The sequence below is a fragment of the Argiope bruennichi genome, chromosome 3 (assembly GCF_947563725.1).
Source record: "Argiope bruennichi chromosome 3, qqArgBrue1.1, whole genome shotgun sequence".
NCBI classification, from domain to species: domain Eukaryota; kingdom Metazoa; phylum Arthropoda; class Arachnida; order Araneae; family Araneidae; genus Argiope; species Argiope bruennichi.
This window is the reverse complement of record NC_079153.1, coordinates 112,139,156-112,160,256: the sequence shown is the minus strand read 5'-3', so window position 1 is coordinate 112,160,256 and position 21,101 is coordinate 112,139,156. Positions and strand designations below refer to the sequence as shown.

The window sequence follows — 21,101 nt, the reverse complement described above, 5'->3', positions numbered from 1 at the left end:
AGTAAGAGTATCAGTAGTTTCAATCGTTGAGAATAAAGTAGTAAATTTCTCACATGGCAACAATATTTAAGTAAGGACAAATATGGATATAGATATTAGATATTCAAGTTGAGCGATGATGTATACCGTACCTGAGATTTTAAAAACAGAATTTTGGGGTCAGATAGCTTTTGTGCATTCCAAGCAAAACTAATATTCTTAGTTTTTTCCTGGTTGGAAATGTTTCGGAAACGGATGTATTTAAAAAGGTTATTTACATACACATCAATGAATACTCTATGAAATACATCTGTAAAATTTAAAAATCTCTTTAATAATATTTAAAAATAAATTTCGAAAAAAATATTTTTATAACGTGGATGTAATTTTATTATGTCAAATGACGTCACAGTGTCAGGTGTGATTTCTTTTTCAATGGTGTGGTGTGTTATGATTAAAAATACATTGAGGAGGGTATAAATATTTCAATTCACTACGTTTTAGTTTTTTTTATTCGTAGTTTCCATCAGCAGTGCTGGAGGTTCTTTTACCCTCAAAAATGTTTTTATTTTGGACATTAATTCAAGTTTTAAATTACGATTGCTGACATCTGTTTACTATAGTCAAGAAAATTATGAATCATGTAAAAGGACTTCCGAGTCTACGATTTCACATGCAATGATCAAAATGTAAACATTTACTCAGTATCCTTTGTGTACGTAAAAGTAATCTTTGCAAATAAGTGTTTTATACCTGTGTTTGGTAGAATATTCTGTTGTGGACCATGGAGATAGATCCATCATTAATGCATGAAACAGTTTATGGTGTTTCACCTGGCGAAGAATGCCATGTGATGTCCGATAAAGTACAAACATTAGCAAATAATATTTATGAAGAATTCGCCAGGATGATTTCTAAGTATGATGAAGATGTTGTTAAGCAATTGATGCCATTAGTAATAAGTGTGCTAGAACATCTCGATCTCTCATTTGTTGAAAATCAAGAACATGAAGTCGAATTAGAATTATTAAGAGAAGATAATGAACAATTAGTTACTCAATTTGAACGTGAAAAGCAGTTGAGGAAATCAGCTGAACAGGTACATAATTTATTGCAAAACATTAATTTATTTTTATTTAATTTTCAGTAGGACAGTCTCATTTTTTTTCTTCTTTCAGAAACTTTTAGAATTAGAATATTCTGTTGATGAAGACAGAAGAGAGTTGCAGAGTAAAGTGGAAAGTTTAGAATCCCTAGTTAGAATTCTTGAAATAAAAGCGAAAAATTCAGCAGATCATGGTATTGATTATTATTTATTTATTTACATTTTAGATTTGAAAATTGCATGCAAAATTTTTATGCCAAATTATTTTATTATATATATAGATATTGTTATTTTCCAATTATTGAATAAATTTAAGATATAAAAGATTTGATTGTGATTCTTATGTAAGACATGTCAGAATTTAGAATTCTTCAACTTTCTCATATCCAGAATTGTGAATTTGTAGATTCTTTTTATAATTTACTTGTATACATCTATGACAGAATGTAGACAAACCCATAGAAATTAATATCTATTGGCAATATAGGTTGTGAAATAAGATCCCCCCTTTCCCATTCTAAATAAAAATACATATTAAGTTTTAAGGTAAGACATTTTTCTCAATATTATGTTATTATAAATTTTAATGATAATTCATAAAATATATAATTTAAAAATCTTGGTACTTGTCATTAACCATGCTTTTCTTTCTATTATTCATCAATTCTAATAATTGTTGAATTGCTTGTTTCAAATTTTAATTTCTTATTTAAAGGGCTTCATAAAAAGCCACTGACTGTAACAAATAATTTCATTGATCATTCTGAATTTTGATTTTTAACAAAGAAAAATATAGTACATGATTTTTATAACTAAGCTTCATGATTTTTAAACAAAGCTAATTATTATTTTTAAAGTAAGAAATCAAAATTATTAGTAAGTTTAGCTTCTTGAAACATGAATTGTTTTTTTAATAAAACTAAAAAAAGATTTCTTTTTATTTATTTGAAAATATGTGTGCTAATATTTGCATCACATGAATATTATGAAATTATATTAGAATTTTAATACATAATTATTTTCTGAATTTTTGAATTGCATTCTCAAATATCACAGAAAAACTGATAAATGAGATTTTTCTCCCCTTTTTCTGATAATATCTTTTATTAATAGAGAATATTTCATATAGCATTTTTTATTATTCTTTTTAAATTGCCATTTAAAGATTTTTAAAAAAGTTCTTCCTGTCTTGATATTTAGATTTGAAGCACTGTATGTTGTGTTATTTATTCTTCCTGCCAGGAAGATGCCATTTATCACTTCCTGATTGGAAAAGTAATTTTTTGTCTGTGAACCATTGTCTTTCAAATTTCTAAATTATTGTTGCTAATTTCAACCATGATAGAATATGAATTGTGAATAATAAGATCATTAATATGTTTTAATTTAAAAAGATGCTTTATATGTAATAAATTTGAAACCTAACTGATTTTAATCATATTGATTTTAGGATTAGCAATTTTTCACGGATTTAGTACATTGTACTAATTTGTTATTTTTTTTTATTAAAATAAGATTTGTATCTTTTGAATAGAGATTGCATATTGCCATGATAAAATTTTAAAGCTTTTTTTTGGTATTGATATTTATAATATGAATAATTCTTTTAAAATAAGCATGCAACTTTTTTTTATTTAATGAAAAAAAATTCTTATCATAAATAAAATTCTATAATTGAATTTTATTCCTAGCTGCTAGATTAGAAGAAAAAGAAGCAGAAATGAAAAAAGAATATGCAAAACTTCATGAACGATATACAGAGGTAATCTTTTATACCTGTTACATATTGTATTTATATTCCTATAATTTTTAAATTGAAATACTATTTATACTTTTTCACAGTAAATAATGAAAATAAAATTTTAAACTCTCTTAGGTATTTCGAACACATGTGGATTATGTTGAAAGAACAAAAATTTTGTTTGGAAATGAAAAGGCCGAAATGATTTCTTCAAAAGCTCGGTAATTTATTGTACAATTTTATTCTTAAAACTGATTATTGAATTATTCATTATGATTTTGACATTATTATTGATTATTTTAGAATGCATGAAATTTCTTTGCCATTTGATTTGAATTGTTATTGCTCTTCTGATCTCTGTTCAGAACACCAGTATTGTATGTTTCTTGGGTAATAAAAGGCAGTATTTGATCTTCTTTATTTTTAATTAATTGTATAAAATGTTTCATGAAACTTTTTTAGAATATATATACTTTATTGGTAATATCTATTTTATTTTCTTCTCAGACATAGTATTCCCCAACTTAAATCAGGATCTCTATATAGTGTAAGCTCTGAGGAATCTTCAATAAAATCTCTTTCAAGCCCTCCAGATTTTAGTGGATTAACTCCTCCAAATCATGTTACCGAACCTGTAAGATGTTTACAAAATGAACTTCATGTAAGAGTCAATATATTTTTATTCATAATAATTTGAAACTCAATATTTTATGTATTGTAAAAATTTATAATTAGCCTTATATGTAATAGTTGTTATTATATTATTGCTTTAAATTATAAATGTTTGTTTGTTGCAGGATGTTCATTCATCTGTGAAGTCACCAAATTCTGACATGAAACCTTCTCAAAGTATGTTAATATGATTGTGAATTTATATTTTTATTACCAGAATATATTTATCATTGCATTTATACTTCTTTTTACATTTTCATAATCACAATCACATTTGCTATACACATTTATGATTTTTGCATCAAATTAAATTTCATAGAGTATGTGCTTGTGTGCACTTATGTGTTAATTATTGGCACATAAGATTAATTTTTTGAATCCTTGCTAGAGGTTATACTAGTATATATTTCCTGATTCATTTATTCATCTAATCAAATCATCTATAATCTAAAAAATTTTTTTATCAGAAGTCATTATAAATAATGCTTAAATTTGAACACTGCACTATATGATAATAATACTTAAAATTGCTTATTTGAACTGTATGATTATTTTTTAAATATTTTGATGATATTTAAAAGAATTTGTGATGTTTCTTGAAAATAACGTTGTTTTGATCCAAGTAAAATACATAAACATTTAAAATCTGTATTGCATATTATTCTGCAGTTATTAGTTAGCTGTTCAAACTGTTCTTTCAAAATTTTCATGATATATATAATATTTTTAAATTTAATTTTAATATCATATTTATAAAAAATAATTTAAAAAAATAGTTGTATTCATAGATTTCTTTATATTTGGATATATCTGAACAGTAATTTCTAAACTTCTAACAAGTTTAAACTAAAATATTTATTTCTTTATATTAAAAACAAGCTAAAGTCCATGGAAAATTATACATTTTTATTTTTCAGACTGTGGAAAATACTTAAGTTTTATATTAAAAAATAATTATGATTGTTTTCATTTACTTCTTTTAGAAAGTGGTTGGACAGATGGTTTTGGATCAGATCTCACAGACTTGTCAATTTCTTCTAATCCTGATGTTGATGATATGAATGATTTGTCATCTATGGATATGCCACCATTAGCTACTGTCAATAAGTAAATTTTTCTTTTTTAGTATATTGCAATTTTATATGTATTTGTTTTATGCAACTTTTCATTTGCTAACTGAGAAGTAAATCGTATGAAATAAAACTTTTGTTTGAGTTTTTTTAACCCATAAAATATTTAAAATCTTTGAAATGGGAAATTGTTTATAATTGTTTTTTAAAATCATCTTTATTGAGACAAAAGATATTTATTTTAATTTATCCTGTCTAAGAAAATTCCCCGAAATTGACTTGCTAATTATATCATTATTTCATTAAATTTAGTTTGAATGTTTATTTTCTTAATTTAGTAGGTTTTGTAAAATATAGTTTTGTAAGGTAGGTTTTATAAAGTATTTTACCAGCATTTGGTTACAATTTTCATATTTTTAACATTTTGTATTTAAAGATATTAATTTTTGAATTTTCTAAGAAAAAAAATAAAGCAGTATTTTCATATGATTTATGGAGTTATCTCTCGAAATCTTTCATATGCTATTTCATTGTTCATTTAAATGCTTCATAAGAATTTTTGAAAATTTTAATAGAAATTTTTTACTGAAAATGTTTTTGGAAAAATTTAAAAAAAAAAAATAATAATAATTTAAAAAATCTAAATTAACTACTTCTGGTATAGAAGATATAAGTAATATTTTTTTAAATACAATGATTTTTCTTTATGTTAAGCTATTTTAGTATAATTAAGTTCTAAAATCAGAGTTTTAATATAAGGACGGATGCATAAAATGAACCTTTATAAATTTTTAATATATCTTGTACCTTGCTCATGATTTGACTTATTATTTGATGACTTAAAATTGTTTATGTATTTTTAATTTTCTTGTCAGAATATTAAGTATTTTAAAGCAGTAGTTATTATTATTTAAATATAAAACATATTTTTTCAATACTTCAGTGAAAAACGAAGACCAAATACTTTGTATCAAGAATTAAGCTTCCAAGAAGGTGAAAATATACAAGAAGATGATGGAAATGATATAGCCGGTATTAATTTTTGTTTTCTTTGCATATTTATTTAAAAATATATATATAATTTATTAATATTTGTTGTAGTAAATAGGTCTTGTTATGTTACTAAAATTTCTAACACTGAATTTGTTTGGTGTGGTTTAGTTTGTGATGAAAAATTTATCCCCTTTAAATTTATTATGAATGAATTATTTCTTAATCTATTAATAACAAAGTGCACTATTTTTTCTATTTTGTTTCTTAACATATATTTTCTTGGTGTATTGGAAATATGATTCTAGGAAATTTTTACAGTTAAAAGTAAGATATATTTGTTAATTTTTAATGTGTAAGATGTTACTAATTTTTATACTTCTTGTTTTCTTGTAATTTTCCATAATTAGCTTGGGTGGTGTCTGAAATAATAGTGCACATGTATAATTAATGACTAATCTGCCATAAAGTACTCTCCAGCTTTTTAACAATATACTAACTAATTTTTTTCTTCTATTTTTAATGAAAATTGTCAATACCTGCAGCACCAGACAGTTTCTTCGGTAAGAAATATTTGTTTTTAAACTTTTCTTTATTTTGCATGGAATAGTGATAATTTAACATTTATAATCAAATTGCTATTTTTATGCCATTAATTTTCCATTTTTGTCATTTATGATTTTGTATTGTTAAGAATTATATTAATAAAATAATTTTCCTGAATTTATATTCAAAGATGAAAGTCTTTAAAAAAAGCTATATATTTTTTCATTTTTCAGAAAAAATATGTAGTAAACATTTTAAAGGTCATTTATTCTTTTCTTTTTCTTTTTAGGAATGGGCAAAGAAGTAGAAAATCTGATTTTAGAAAATAATGAACTTTTGGCCACCAAGTATGTTACTAAACTATAAATATAATCTAAATAATATAATTAATTTTTATTGATTTTAAAATTATGGTAATTTAAGGAATTAATAATGCACAGTGTCTTAAAATTTAAGATAAGCAATACAAATTTGCTTTATTATGATTATTGTTGTTCGTTTGATGAAATGCTGTTATTTCTTTAAGAACCTTAAAAAAGGCCTTAAGTTTACTGAAAATTTTTTAGTTGAATAATATTTTCTAATTTATATTTATTTTTATTTTATAATAAAGAATAAAATAGCATTTTTTTGGAAATATTTATGATGTTAACTGGTCCATTTGCATATTCTTTAGTTTTTTGCAGACAACGTTTCTTTAGGTAAAATAATGAGATTTAGCATTTAATTATTAATATTAAATATTTAATTGACAAATGAATGCACAATTAACAGGAAAATTTAAATTAAAAACCTATCTAAATGAGTTTCTTGTTATTTTTTTAATATGAAGATGATTATAGACTCTGATAAAAGTGAGATGTCCCAATTCTCAGTTATACATAAAATTCATTTAAAAATCATTACCATATGTATCAACCTTTTACCATGTACCATTTGTAGTGAGGCTATTTTACTATTTATATTTTTAATCTATGTTCTAAAATAAACCATACTTTATTTTGAACTTTCTTTTCAATATTTTATTGTAAATTTGCTTCTTTTTCTGTATAAAAACTTTAGTGGCTGAATTTATTAAAATTTTGTAATATGTAATAATGTTGAAAAATAAATTTGACATATATTGTTTGAAAATTGTAGTTTAATTAAATTTACCTACTATGTTATAATTAAAGTTTTAGAAAAGAATAGTATTCTTTGGTAATTTTGGAAGATCTGAATTTTAATTTGAAAAACAAATAAGAATGTAATATATTTACTTAGTAAGAAGTGATAACTTTAGGATATTTATTAAAATGCCTTTGTGGAATTGTGTAGGGTTTTGTCAAATTTAATTTTGCTGAATGTTTTTTGACATTGTGGCTTGAACAAAGAAAAAAAAAATTCCAGCAATTTTTATATTTTACACTTATCTGTTATTTATTAGAATTTATTTATTTTATTTAATTTTTTTTAGAAATGCATTAAATATAGTGAAGGATGATCTGATTGCTAAAGTTGATGAACTAACCAGGTAATTATAAATTTTACTGATAGTATATTTATGAATAAGTATTTATGATATGTGTATATATTTGATATTTTTGTACTGTATATCATCTTTTAATTATTAAAAAGAAACACAAATGATGAATGGGGTTGCACTGATTAAAAATGATTTTATGTACAGATTATTTCACAATGAAAAATCATAATTTTTAAATGTGTAAAGAACCAATCTTATACAACTTAATTATAGTAGAGCATAAACTATATAATGAAAAAAGAACACATTTATTGCATGTTAAGTAACTTTACTAATTTTAAATTTAAACTCAAAAGCAATTTCTTGCCCTTTATGTAATGATGGGGTGAAGGATTAAACTTTCTGGAAATATTTCTGTATCTCAATTACCAAGCTATGTCAAGTGTCAAGACCTGCAAATTTCTGAAGCAAGCATTTGGTGCAAAATCTGATTGAAATAAATCTATTAAAAACTTAATTTATTTTTAAAGATTTCTTTTCAATTCACCATAATTTGGTAGTATTATTAAAGTGACATTATATAATATTGTGATGTGAAATGTAGTATAATTTTCCTATCATGTTATATGAACAATTCAATTTTTAAAAATGTCCATGCTAAAGCTTTCTTGCTTATGTGTATGTGTTATTAATTTGATGTTTTTGGTGAGAGAATCTTTAAAGAATTGAAATAAATTTCTGGTAAATATTCTTTTTTTTTAAAGAAATTTTCTGTATAAATTTATTTAAATTTATACTGCCACTAAAGAATCTTCCATTTTAGAGTTTTTATTATTTTTTAATGGGAAAGAAAACAATGGAAATTGTATTTTTTTATTGGCAATTTTTTGTCTTGTTTTTTTAAATGTTTTGCTGCTGACTAATTTAATAATTAATTTCTTTTTAAGCGAAATGGAAATATTGCAAGGAGAAATCAAGTCATTACAAGCTGTAAAAGAGCGATTAAAGCAGCGTGTTATTGATTTAGAAGAAGAACTCAGGAAAACTAAAGAAGAAGCTGAGAAAGCAAAGGCCAAATTTGAAGAAGAGGTATATTCTGAATAGTTATATATATATGTGTGTGTGTGTAATGATATTTTAAAATCTAATTTAAACCGGAATTAATTTCTAAAGTTTTATCTTAATTTAGCCCATATAAAAGTCATTCTAAAATGTTCTCTTATGTCCTGATCCCATTCCACTTTTTCTATCTAATTAATTCAAGAGAAGCTTTATAAAAATGCTTTCATCAGCAGTTCCCATGCTGCATGTGAAAAGATAAAAATTGCTGATCTAAACAAATATTTTTTTTAAAGATCCCTGTGTTTTCCTTGCCTGGTTTGTGCATGGGTTGGAGATCCTTATCAGAATCTTAATATATTAGCACTGTGAAAAAAAAATGTTTTCCCTATCAATATCTCATGGTATATAAGACATAGGATAATTTATTTCTTGTTTCTTCGCCACTTCTTCTTTTGTGTCACACTGTGGTGGACATGCCTTGTCCACGCCTTCTTGTAAATAAATTATGCCTTCCCGGGATGGATTAAAGCGAATTTAAAAATGCAGAGTCTCTTCACTGCTTGTCGCACCTGCATTCTACTTCACATAAAATAATACATATATATACATATATTTATATATATATATACAGGAAATCAATTATTTAATAGAACTTTTTTCTTTATTTTATCTATTTTTTTATTTTTAATGTCTTATCTAATTATTTATCCATTATGTTGAGTAGCAATTTAGGAGTGTTATTTTTTATTTTTAAAAAAGGCATTCAGAAATGAAACTGCTGCATAAGATTATGTGCTCTCTGTTTTGAAACTCAGGCTATTCTATAAGATAACGTGCTTCAATTTTTTAAAAATGAAAATTTATTCATTTTCATGTATATTCTCCTCATTAAAATAAATTGCCAAGTGTACAAAACTAAGCATTTTTTATGCCATTCAGTTTTTGAATTTAATCAAGTTATTAACCTTTAAGCTTCGGCAACCCAAACTCGAAAAAGTTACTTTGAATGCGGGCATTCAGTGAGAGAAACTAGAAGATGCTTTCCCCTTCTTTTAAAGGCGTTTGTTGAAAATAACCTCTTCGATTTCAACCACCCGTAGAGTTAATGGGTCATCTGTTCCCTCCGTAGTAAGCGGGTTGCTTTTTTTGTGGTTTCGGCTCGTCCGAACCCTAGAGAAGGCTTTTAATCTCAGTTTTATTTTTTTTCCCCTGAAAATTATTCCAGCACTTCTGTAGGAGAAATTGCAAATACGATATCTGCTGAATAGTTTAGTACATTAAACAATTATTTTACAATTTTTCAATTATATTTAAAATTAAATCAATTTCTCAAGCATTACTGAAGTTGTGAATTTATCTGGCAACGCTTGAACACAGCATTGCGAATTTTATTTTATTTTTATAATTTTAAACCATCAATTTTACGATTTATATATAATGTATTAAAGATCCTAATTATTTATATCTTCTTTTTAAAAGTATTCACATCTCTTCGTACATCACACAGATAACAATTATTTGCTGTTTTGTAAATTAAAAACATCTTTAAATGAATTTATAATATTATATTGCTCCCATAGAAATCGGATATAATTTTTATTCCTAACATAGTTTGAACGGTTTTTAGTATAATTACTAGTAACGTTTTCTTATTCTATTGACAATTCTTACAATTTATAGTGTTTTTTTTTTTGCCGAGAATTTCAATTACTCATTGCAGTGTAGTTTTTTTGAAAACTATGTTCAATTGTGCAGACAATAAATACCTAAATTATAACGAAAAATTATTTTTCTGTAGAAAAATTTACTAATACGTAGGTAATCACCAGATTTAAGACAATTTTTAAAAAGTAAGATTAGATATGGTTTACTTAGAATTATTATAAAGTTACAAAATTACATTAAGTTAAAATATTAAGGAATTTATAAAGTTAAATTAAGAAACAGGGGGAATGACGAAAGTTTTCAACGAGTATTTCCCACAAATGAAATTATGCAAACTCATTCCACTTTAAAAAAATGCTGCCAAAGCAGGGTTTACAAGACTCATTAGCGCCAACAAATGATAATAACAACTGCTGGATGAAATCTCCTGACCCTAAGGGGTGCGACACAAAAGGGAAGCGATTTTACGAGGCAATTAGGGTTCAGCTGGAAAGTTCAAGTGGGGGACGAAATTCAAACTCGTTACTGGTACAACTGTTGTACCGAGCCGTAAGCAAAGGTAAAAAAAAATCTGGTACAACGGTTGTACCAGCCGTAAGCTAAAGGTTAAAACAGCTGAAATTGCTTATAAGATTTATTCTATTTATAGAGAAGGAATTGACCTTTTAAATGCTCCAACTATTAATTTTCTCTCTTAGAAGGCCAAGAAAATTGAATAGTTGTTGAACCAACTTCGTGAAATGATTAGAATTTCAAAAATGCTCAGGAATTATTATTTATCTAAACACTGCATTATTTATTCTTTAATATTAAGGTTTCCTAAACTGTTATGTTAAAAAAAGTGTCATCTCAAGGAATTTCATTTTTTCACAATTGTAAACAAAAGTATATTTTTTAAGATTATCCTGGTCAAAAGGTTTGATTGAAATTTTTTAAATGTTTGTTCTTTTTAATTATCATCAATCAGTTCTTTTTTCAGAGAATCTTTAATTTTCGCTGTATATAAATTTTTTTAATGGAAAGCTCATTTCTCATCATTATGGGCTGATAAGTAAAAAGTTTTTTCTTGTGATATCTGATATAATTTTTTATTCATTTATGCCTTTGAATTATTTTACTTTCTATAATTTCAGATATTAATATTATCAGCTATTATAATTAAAGGCTGGACCTGTTCTGATTCTTCGACTAAAAATATTTTTAAAGTTAATAATAATGATGCCATAAGATTAAAATGATCTGTTTTTCTACATTTTATATTGAGTTTGCTTGCTTATAATTTTTTTGTAATCTTTTCAAAATGTGTAAATTTTTCATAAAAAAATGTTGATATTTAGTTTTTTTTATGCATATCTATATTAAAGAGAAAAATTCATTCTATTATAGGAAGATATTCCTCTCGCTCAGAGAAAACGGTTCACAAGAGTTGAGATGGCCAGGGTTTTGATGGAACGTAATCAGTACAAAGAGAAATTAATGGAGTTACAGGAAGCTGTTCGTTGGACTGAGATGATCAGAGCTTCCAGAAATGACCCATCTTCTGACCAGAAGAAAAATCAATCTTCCATTAGGAAATTGTAAGTGCAATATTGGAGAATGGTTTTTAGTAAACATGTTAAATTATGATACATAATTTATAAAAAGTAATCAGATGAAGTATTAGAAGCATATGAAAATGTTATAACAATAAAATTGATATTGATAATAGCAAATTTCAGTTTAGTGATGTCTTTTTATGGGGTTGTTTACTTGGTTGCCTACATCCAAAAAAGAAATTAATAAAATGAAGCCATACAATTTAAATTTTTCTCCAAAATTGTAAGAAGTTTGCTATATTTCCTGTTGGAGAAATATATTTTAATGTAAATATATGTGGTTGGTTAAAAAGGATTTTGCTTAAAAAACAACTTTCACATTGCATTTTTTTTTGATATACTATTTTGAACTACTTTTATTGCTACATCTTTTTTTTAATGTCCATGTATCGAAAATTTTCTTTTCTTCTTGATGCCTGACATCTTTTTTCTGTTACCATTTTTCTTATTTTAAGGAATTTTTCTTGTGATTAATCCATGTTGGAAACTTCTTTTCTTTCATAAATGAAAGTATTTTCTCACACTGTTAAGTTTTTCCAAACATGGAAATAATTTCATGTGCCATTTTTAAGTGCTTTCATACTTGGTTAGCAGATGTTCTTGAAATTCAGGCTTCACTGTATTTTGTCTTCAAATTTTAATAGTACTGGATCTCAATTACTTTCCATTCGAGAAAATGGACCAACACTTTTTCTCTAAAGATTTAACATCTATAAATCTTGTTTCAAATTCAGATGTGATATTTTAGATTATTTTTAAATGCATTTTTGATATGATGGTCATTTTAATAATTATTAAAATCATCATTTAAAGAATTATGAAAATAACATTTTATAATTTTTTTATGTAATAAATAAAATAATTAAAATGTAAGTTGTGGTTCATTAATAGTCATTTATTATGTGGAATTTTAAAAATCAAAACATAATTTTTAATATTAATTATTAAATATAATGCTACATACTGTTGTTTATTGTATTTTGAATCACAAGTTTTATATCCTTGTTGCAGATTTTTATATGTTGCCCACACATTTATGTAGATGTTACTGACAATGTAACAAAGTTTAACACTGTTGAAACATGATGATAATAATAAAGAATATTTCTGATTTCTAAGCTTAGAGAAGATATATTTGTTAATGCATTTCTGATCTTAAAATTTTTTTAATAAAATTAACACAAATTGATATGTTTCTGATTTTTTTTTACTATCAAGTTATGTATATCTGATATCTTAAATTGTACCTTAATTATTTTTTTTTCAGTTTTAGCAGTTTGTTCAGCTCAAGTAGCTCTTCTGAAAAAACTGTCAGAAAATCTCCTACTTCTTCTGGAATGTTGTATAGTTCACCATCTGTACATGTCAGTCCTACTTTGGAATCATTACGAAAGACTAGGTTGGGCGAGAAAGGAAAGAATGTTGATTTCCTTGATAGTGATTTGTGAGTTTTATTGAAGAAATCCCAAAAATCCCACCCATACTTATTAAATGTGAATCAGCAAGAACTCCTGAATGTTTGCATGATATTTCATTTGATTCGAGCTCATATTCAATCTCCCTGTATAATACTTCTGCATGTGTGGCTGTGATTGTTTCTACCTTGTGTTTGTGTGATGTGTTTTATCTGACTTATAAATCGTATACATTTGTTTGTTCTTATTCTTTCTCCTTATTAATGTTTTTGTTTGAATTCTGAAAATAAATGATTATAATTTTCGACTGAGGCCTGATTTATTAAACATAGAATAACTTTGACTCTCTATAAGTCTTTCTTTATAAATAAATTTTTCCTTAAAACTCCTGTTTTGAAGTTTGTCTTAATTTTTTTTCTGTTGCTTTTGTGTAATAAGTGCAAAATAATTTTCCTATATATAATTTCTTTGTAAAATGTTGCATTTTTTCTATTTGGAATGCTATATTTTTTCTTTATTATACAATGTTAAAATGCAGTGTTAATATGCTTTAAAAATGTGCATTTAATGTTTTAATTATAAATCTTTTAAAATGTAGTTTTTAATATAAGCTTTGAAAATGTAGCTGTGTATAAAAATGTTGCTATGTTTTAATTTTTTCTTCAAAATAAGCAATCATACCCCATTATTAACATCTATTTCAAAATAAGGCTATCTCATTGCTTTTATATTAGTTAAAAAACTCTTTTGTCTCATTGTATAAATTTATAAATAAACAATAAAATTGTTTTAAATAAAAATTTATCTTTAAACTTTACTAGTATTTTTTGACACCTTAACATTTTGTTTTACAACAAATGTAGAGCATCTGAACGACTTCAGCAGCAAAGAGCCAGAGAAAGAAAAGAACAATATAAACAGGTGCGTGCTCATGTAAAAAAGGAAGATGGAAGAATGCAGGCTTATGGTTGGAGCCTTCCTATTCATGATAGTAATTCTGAAGGGGAAGAAACAAAATCTTCATTATCATTTGATCCTAATTTTCCAGTGCCTATTCCTGTTTACTGCCGGCCTTTAATGGATAAAGAACCTGGAATGAAAGTACGTTTCTTTTAAATAGAACATGATTACTTAACATTTACTTGGCAAAGAGTACAGATTATTGATCATTAATTTTTATAAAATCTTTTAATAAAAGTTTTTTTTATCATACTCTTTAAAAAACTTCTGTTATAAATATTTTTAGAAGTGTTTATAGTATGTAGTAACTCAATTTGAAAGTATTGTAAGGCTATTTATTGTAATTATATATACTGAAAAATTCTCAATATAATCTTAAGTCATTTTAAAATTGTAATATTCCATCCATATTCTTAAAATTGATTATTTTTTTAATCATTTGATTTCTTCACTTCCAAATTGAGTGGGGCCCTACAATGCTTCTCATTTGCATTCTCTTTTATCCTTTTTTCAGGCCTATTTTGGCAAGTCTGTGACTCTGATTTCTGGACTTAGTTTTAAAAAAGAACTTTTAATATGTATTGAAAATGAAAAATTTTTACTAATTATAAAAAAGAAGAGTAATATTTTGATTTAAAGAGAATTAATGCTTTGGTTTAAAGAGATTAAAAGAACCTTTTCAAGATGAGTGATGCATTTGTGCTCAATTTCTTTTAGGGCCAAACGCTGCAACCCTACAACAAAGTAAATTTTTGTATAAAGTATGATTGAGGCACAGAAGCATTGAGTCTTTGGAATGAAATGTTTACTTCCAAATGGCATTACTAATCCATATTTCTTTGAAACATTGGAGTTCTTAAAATGTCTGAATCATTGGATTTTTGTCAATGTAATCAGGAAACAGTCACTCATTTTCAACTAGTTGTTTATAAATTGCCTTCTTGTTGGAGTAGGATTTTATGAAAGATATTCTAGCAAGGATTTACATCAACAATCTAGCATTAATTTAGGTATTTAATTTGGTAGCATTAGCCAAATATTTTAATTCGGATTTCTTACTATGATTGAAAATATGTCATCTTTTATCATTCATTTAAAAATTAATTCATTTCTTTGTAAAGGGTATATTTTTTACATTATTTATATTTAACTGAAATTTAATACATATTAATTGTAGTGAGAAAAGCTGCTCCTTCTTTTGGGGTAGTTGATGCTTGCAAGACAGCACTTCTTTTCTGTGGACATGTATTTAACAAAAGATTTTATTGATAGCAAAGATATCTACCATGATGCTGTTGTGTCTTGAAACAATTTGCATTTTTGTCAAGGAAGAAACTGCCATTTATTTTTAGCTTGAATGTTTAAAGAAGAAACTCAAAAGCAGTTTTCGATATTATTATCAGTGAGTCCGAGCAATGACTATTGGGGAGAAATGCAGCCCTGCTTTATGTTTAAGAATATGAAGCAGAAAAAGAATGAAAAAGCAATTTCTAACATTTTAACAGTTTAGAAAGAGGATTTCCTATTTTCAGGCATGATACTGAAATCCAAACTAAAGAATTGGTTGGGCGACAGTTTAAGACAGTTAAAGTATTTTTAAGTATGAATTTAAGTTGGTAGAAAATAATTTTCAGAATTTTGTTAAATTTTTTTTACATATATATTGAATTTATTTTTAAACAAAATATTCTATATAATCAAACAACACATTTAGAATACAAGTTTCTTCATTTAAAAGACATTTATAATATCTTATTAATTCTTTATTAATAATAAAGAGGAATGTATATATTGACACGCAATAAGCTAGAACACTTGACCTGCAGCTATCAAATTTAATTCATGTATAACTTGAAAATGGGAATATGCACTTCAGGGTTATATTTTTAAAAGAAGAATTGATAATTTTTTTTAGAATTTTAATTGTTTAAAAATTAAGCTGAATTTTGGGGGTTTTCTATGATAATTTAATATCTGTATGGTTTACAAGACAAATAAAAAAGTTACAATTCTGCAGAGTTTATAAAGTAGATGAACTAGATATTTACTTTAGTTCATGTACACAATAAACATAACTTAAATAAAACAAAATAACACAGCTTTAACATCAGACAAATTGGTATTATCATGGATATGAAGTTATATCTAAGCAATTTATCTGAAATGAAATATAACCAATTTTCCTGGTGAACCACCTAAGGCGACTAGTTTATAATATATAATTAGTATCTATTGAATAGTGCAGTAAAACAATTCTGGTGTAATACATCAATTGCATATGTAGTGTTGATTTTTATGAAAGAAGATACTTAAGGTGTAAGAAAGATTTGTAAAAGAATATTTTTAAAAATGTAAACTGATTTCAAACGGAATGCCATATTTATATGCAATTTTCTATTCTGATAAATGATGTTTTTATATTTCACAGATCTGGTGTGCAGCAGGAGTAAATTTGAATGGGGGCAGAACAAGAGATGGTGGATCCATTGTTGGAGCCAGTGTTTTTTATTCATCTCCACCTGAAGATGGTTCTCCATCAGAAGATTTGTCTGAAGTTGACAAACTTGATCATGAACTTGCTGTTAGTATAGTTTTTTTTTTGGTATTATTATTAATAATAATATAAATAAAAAATATGCCATATAAGAAAGAAATTTTTGCAGGGCATAGTAAACTGAATTACGAAATATCAGTTTTAATATTTTTTTAAAAAGTGGTACATGTCTTGTGCTACTATGCACTATAAAATTTATTTTATCTGTGCATAGGTTTTCCAGATATGCCAGTAAACTATTAAGATCCTTTCACTCTCCATTATTTTATTCTGTTGCTACTTTTTAAGTGTGTTACCTAGTTTTATTGTGAATAAAAAAGAGCAAAAAATTAATAACTGTGTGGGCAGTTTACAGAAATCTCATATTTTTATATTAATTCAATTTGAAAAGGTGATCTGGCACTTTTTTAGCTACAAATGATACTAACCGTGTTGATGTGTTTGTCTTTAAGGGATATTTTCAAATTATTAAATGTAGTGATCTTTAAGTTATAAGAATATAAATTTCGGATATCACCATAAAAAGATCCATCATGGTATGGTAATTTTTTATTGTAAGCATTTGTTGGCATCATTGTCAAAGAAGGATTATTATTTGAAGAGTAATTATGTTGACTGATAATATCATTATTTATGAGAAAATATCACTTTAAAATAAAAAAAAACTACAATAATGAATTTATAAAGTTATTGTAATCAATTAGAATAATAAAACTTTTGTTAGCTGAAAGATTCTATATTTGTATTAATTAATTTTATATACACAGCTTTGATTCCGGGAGAAGAATAGAATAGAACAAGTAATTCAGAGTAATTCAGAGTTAGTAATTCAGAGTTAGGGATATAAAAATAAATATTCAATAATAAAATGAACATTAGTTTTAAACATGTTGAAAATATTTTTTATCTTCGTGTGTGTGAGATAGAGATAGAGAGAGAGTTGGAAGCATTATTAGAATATTATTTAAGCAATCTTATATCAATTTTCCTAATTTTATATTTAAAAAAATAGCCAAGAATTAGTCCTGCATTGAAGGATAAATAATTGAAGTGATAAATGAAGGATTTTAATAATTAGCATTGGTTTTAAGTTTCAAAAAAAAAAAAAGTTGTATTGCATTCAGGATGGATAGATTTACAATGTTTTTTTTTTGGTGGGGAGATTCTCTCATAACAAGCTGCTTGTTTATTTAAAATAAGCAAATTTGAATACAAAAACTATTACTGAATCTATTTTACTTTGTTGAAAATGATTGATTCAAATTTTTATACATAGTTTAAATATATTTTGGTTGTATATTTTGAAGAGAAATATGTATTTTGCAGGAAGGGGAAAAAACAAGAATAGAAAATGAGAAGATGGAACAGAGATTATCTTCCTTAATTTGGATTGGAACAAGCACCCATACAAATAGTAAAGTGAATGTAATTGATGCTAGAAATCCTGCTGATGTTTTGAGTAGCTTTTTTGTTTGTTCTTCACATCTTTTATGCATTGCTAGTGTTCCTGGTAAGTTTAATTTTCTTTAAATATTTAATAAATTGTTCATTATCATACTGCTGTTTATTATTATCTATATTTTTGATAAAATAAGAAAATACTTCATTTATTATTTTTATAAGTGTAAAGTTTTTTAAATCATGATTTGCAACTCTAAATTAATCATGCAGAAAAGTATCATAGCCATGAGATTTCTGGCTGTACCCATTTTCTTCCAGTCTATTCTACATTTGAAAATAAAAAGTTTTGTTTTGAAGGATTTTATTGAAATTTCTAAATATTTTTTGATTTAGTTATTATTAATTTGATCTCCAGTCTTTGTTAATATTTCAGTTATGGGGACACAAAAGTATTTTCACCAAAAAGGCTTTGGTATTTAATATAATTTAAGAAAAGTTGATTTAAAGAGGTGTGTTTCTATGTTTGACATATAAATTAATTTTTCATTCGCTAATGTTAACTAATTAGAATATCTGTTATTCTTTTTTCTTCAATATTTGGAAATTTATTGTTTATTATACTTTTTTTAATAAATTTATGTTTTATTTAGATATATTTCTATTAAAATAATGGGTGTTATGTGAAGATACTAAATATTAAATTTGTTTTTAGTAATTTGTGTATATATATATTTGTAATATAATTTTAGCAGATGCATACCTAAAAATGTGACACTTTTGGAATAAACTATAAATTTTTCACCATGGGTGGGCATAGTTTGTACTTGGGTAGAAACAATGATACACATCTGATTACATCCCAATGTAGGAAGAATAAGCGAGAAAATTTTTTTCTCTGGATGTTTGTACTAAGAAGTTCTGATATTGATTTCTTTGACACATGTTGATTTTGGAAAGAGAATCTTGGGTATCTTTGAAAGAATGCTTAGGTATTAGGGATTTTCATCTCTTGAGCCAGAGTATAGGAAGTCCAGAATCTGCAATTTTTTGGAATGCATGTTAGAATTAAAAATTAACATGTACTAATTAAATTAAAAAAGGGATTCTGATTAGGAAATAAGTGAAGATTTTAGAATGAAGTAACGTGTTAATTTAAGATAAAAATTAGAAAATTAAGATTTAAAGTAAATTAAAAGATATCATTACTTATATTAGTTATTGTTTTGTACTTAATCTCATGATATTCACTTCTTTTTAATACAGGTGCCTGTGAATCAGATTATCCAGTGGATGAAGAATTTCTGAAACTGGGAGTTGAAGCAGACAAAACTGATATTCCAGATGATACCAAATCTAGTGACAGTGTGAGCAGTATTGGCAATATTACTTTTGTCAGTTGTTCTACTGGCCCATCATCTAGTCCTTCCCCAACTAATGACGATAAAGGTACTAAAAATATTGCCATGAAAAATCTCTGCTTTTCTCATAATTAATAACTAACATACTAATTAGTGCACTAATTATAGCACTTTTTAGATGAATAACTTACAAAAATTATAAGTTATTTCTGCATCGAAGCCATAGCAATTTCTGCATCAAAAGATTTATTTAAATATTTTTGCTAATAAAGTTTTTTTGTGTATGAAGTTTTTTGTATATTTATGTTGATGATTTCAAAACTATAAAATGGCAAATGTTCTGATTTTTTAAACAAAAAACTCAGCTCTAAGTAGTATTTAAAAGTTTTTGTTTAAACTTGTTAACATCCAAATTAATTTAAAGTTCAAATTTTAGTGAAATCCTTTTATTTTTTTGTTTCCTTAATAGTGGAATTTTAGTAAAAATACTAAATTTAATTATGAAGTAAAATTTTAATATTAAAAAAATTAAAAGAAAATCTGTAGGAAATTATAAAAAGAACTTTTTAAGAACATGTAAATATTTTTAAAGTGTAATGGACTATCAAAAAATGCATATATTCAATTTCTTTGCGTTGCCTTGAAGATTAAAAAAAATTATAATAAGCTTTGACTTTAATATCTGGTTAATAATTGATAAATGCCCAATGAATTTTATTAGGTTATCAGTTAATAGATTGGGGAAGCATATTGATATAATAAACAACCACAACACATACACTGGTAATGGAAAATTAATTTTGCCACAATGATTTGTAAATTTTTCTACAAATGAAGACAGTTGCCAATTATGGGTTAAAGTAAATGATTAAAAAAATTAAGAAATGGAAATGAATATATTGTATGATATGGATAATATTAAATTCCCTTATTTCTACACTATCAGAATTTATTTATGGTATTTGCAGCTATGTAGTTTTAATTGAGTTTGTAATTTTTTTGTGTAGTACTGTTTTTATATTGTAAATATATATTTTTTTACTACGACTGTATAATTTTTTTATTGTGCAATATTAAAAGAAAGGAAAATAGCTTTTAAAATGACAAATCATTTCAGTTTTATGAAAATGATTTAACAACTTTGTTTTTTGAACTGCATTTTTAATTAATTATTGCATTATGATTTGATTACTAATTCCTGTAACACATTAGCTAAAACATTAAGCTTAATTTCCTTATATTTTAAGTGTATGCATATCATTTAGTACAGAGGTTTGTAATATTTTTTTGTCTTAATATAACTTTTGAATAATACAAATTTATGTATATTCTACTGATTGGTATAAATTTTTTAAAACTGTCTAGATTATGATTTTATGATATGATTTTTAACTTACACATACATTAAAAACACTTTTGAACATCTTGCTGTATCCAAACTGTGTAACTGTATATATATATATCTTTTAGTATGCCCTTTTATTTTTGGCTTTTAGTTTTATTTATTTAGTTCTCTTAGTGAA

General features: G+C 25.3%; 1 protein-coding gene across 9 annotated transcripts in view; it reads left to right on the top strand.

The window, feature by feature from the left end:
• The first annotated feature begins 403 nt into the window (after positions 1 to 403).
• The window catches only part of LOC129962577 (C-Jun-amino-terminal kinase-interacting protein 4-like), a 36,948-nt gene continuing 16,250 nt past the window's right edge, over positions 404 to 21,101 (top strand). For 6 of the 9 annotated variants that reach the window (XM_056076363.1, XM_056076362.1, XM_056076361.1 and 3 more), the window contains exons 1-19: positions 404 to 1,078; positions 1,158 to 1,278; positions 2,776 to 2,846; positions 2,961 to 3,046; positions 3,129 to 3,215; positions 3,333 to 3,486; positions 3,623 to 3,674; positions 4,481 to 4,604; positions 5,511 to 5,599; positions 6,103 to 6,120; positions 6,393 to 6,450; positions 7,560 to 7,616; positions 8,516 to 8,657; positions 11,682 to 11,872; positions 13,158 to 13,334; positions 14,169 to 14,406; positions 16,694 to 16,846; positions 18,146 to 18,329; positions 19,484 to 19,666. In XM_056076363.1, the coding sequence (XP_055932338.1) occupies positions 764 to 1,078; positions 1,158 to 1,278; positions 2,776 to 2,846; positions 2,961 to 3,046; positions 3,129 to 3,215; positions 3,333 to 3,486; positions 3,623 to 3,674; positions 4,481 to 4,604; positions 5,511 to 5,599; positions 6,103 to 6,120; positions 6,393 to 6,450; positions 7,560 to 7,616; positions 8,516 to 8,657; positions 11,682 to 11,872; positions 13,158 to 13,334; positions 14,169 to 14,406; positions 16,694 to 16,846; positions 18,146 to 18,329; positions 19,484 to 19,666 (2,500 nt within the window). In that variant the 5' untranslated portion in view covers positions 404 to 763. The remainder of the gene's footprint in view (positions 1,079 to 1,157; positions 1,279 to 2,775; positions 2,847 to 2,960; positions 3,047 to 3,128; positions 3,216 to 3,332; positions 3,487 to 3,622; positions 3,675 to 4,480; positions 4,605 to 5,510; positions 5,600 to 6,102; positions 6,121 to 6,392; positions 6,451 to 7,559; positions 7,617 to 8,515; positions 8,658 to 11,681; positions 11,873 to 13,157; positions 13,335 to 14,168; positions 14,407 to 16,693; positions 16,847 to 18,145; positions 18,330 to 19,483; positions 19,667 to 21,101) is intronic. The other 3 variants (XM_056076364.1, XM_056076360.1, XM_056076365.1) reach the window with 3 other exon arrangements.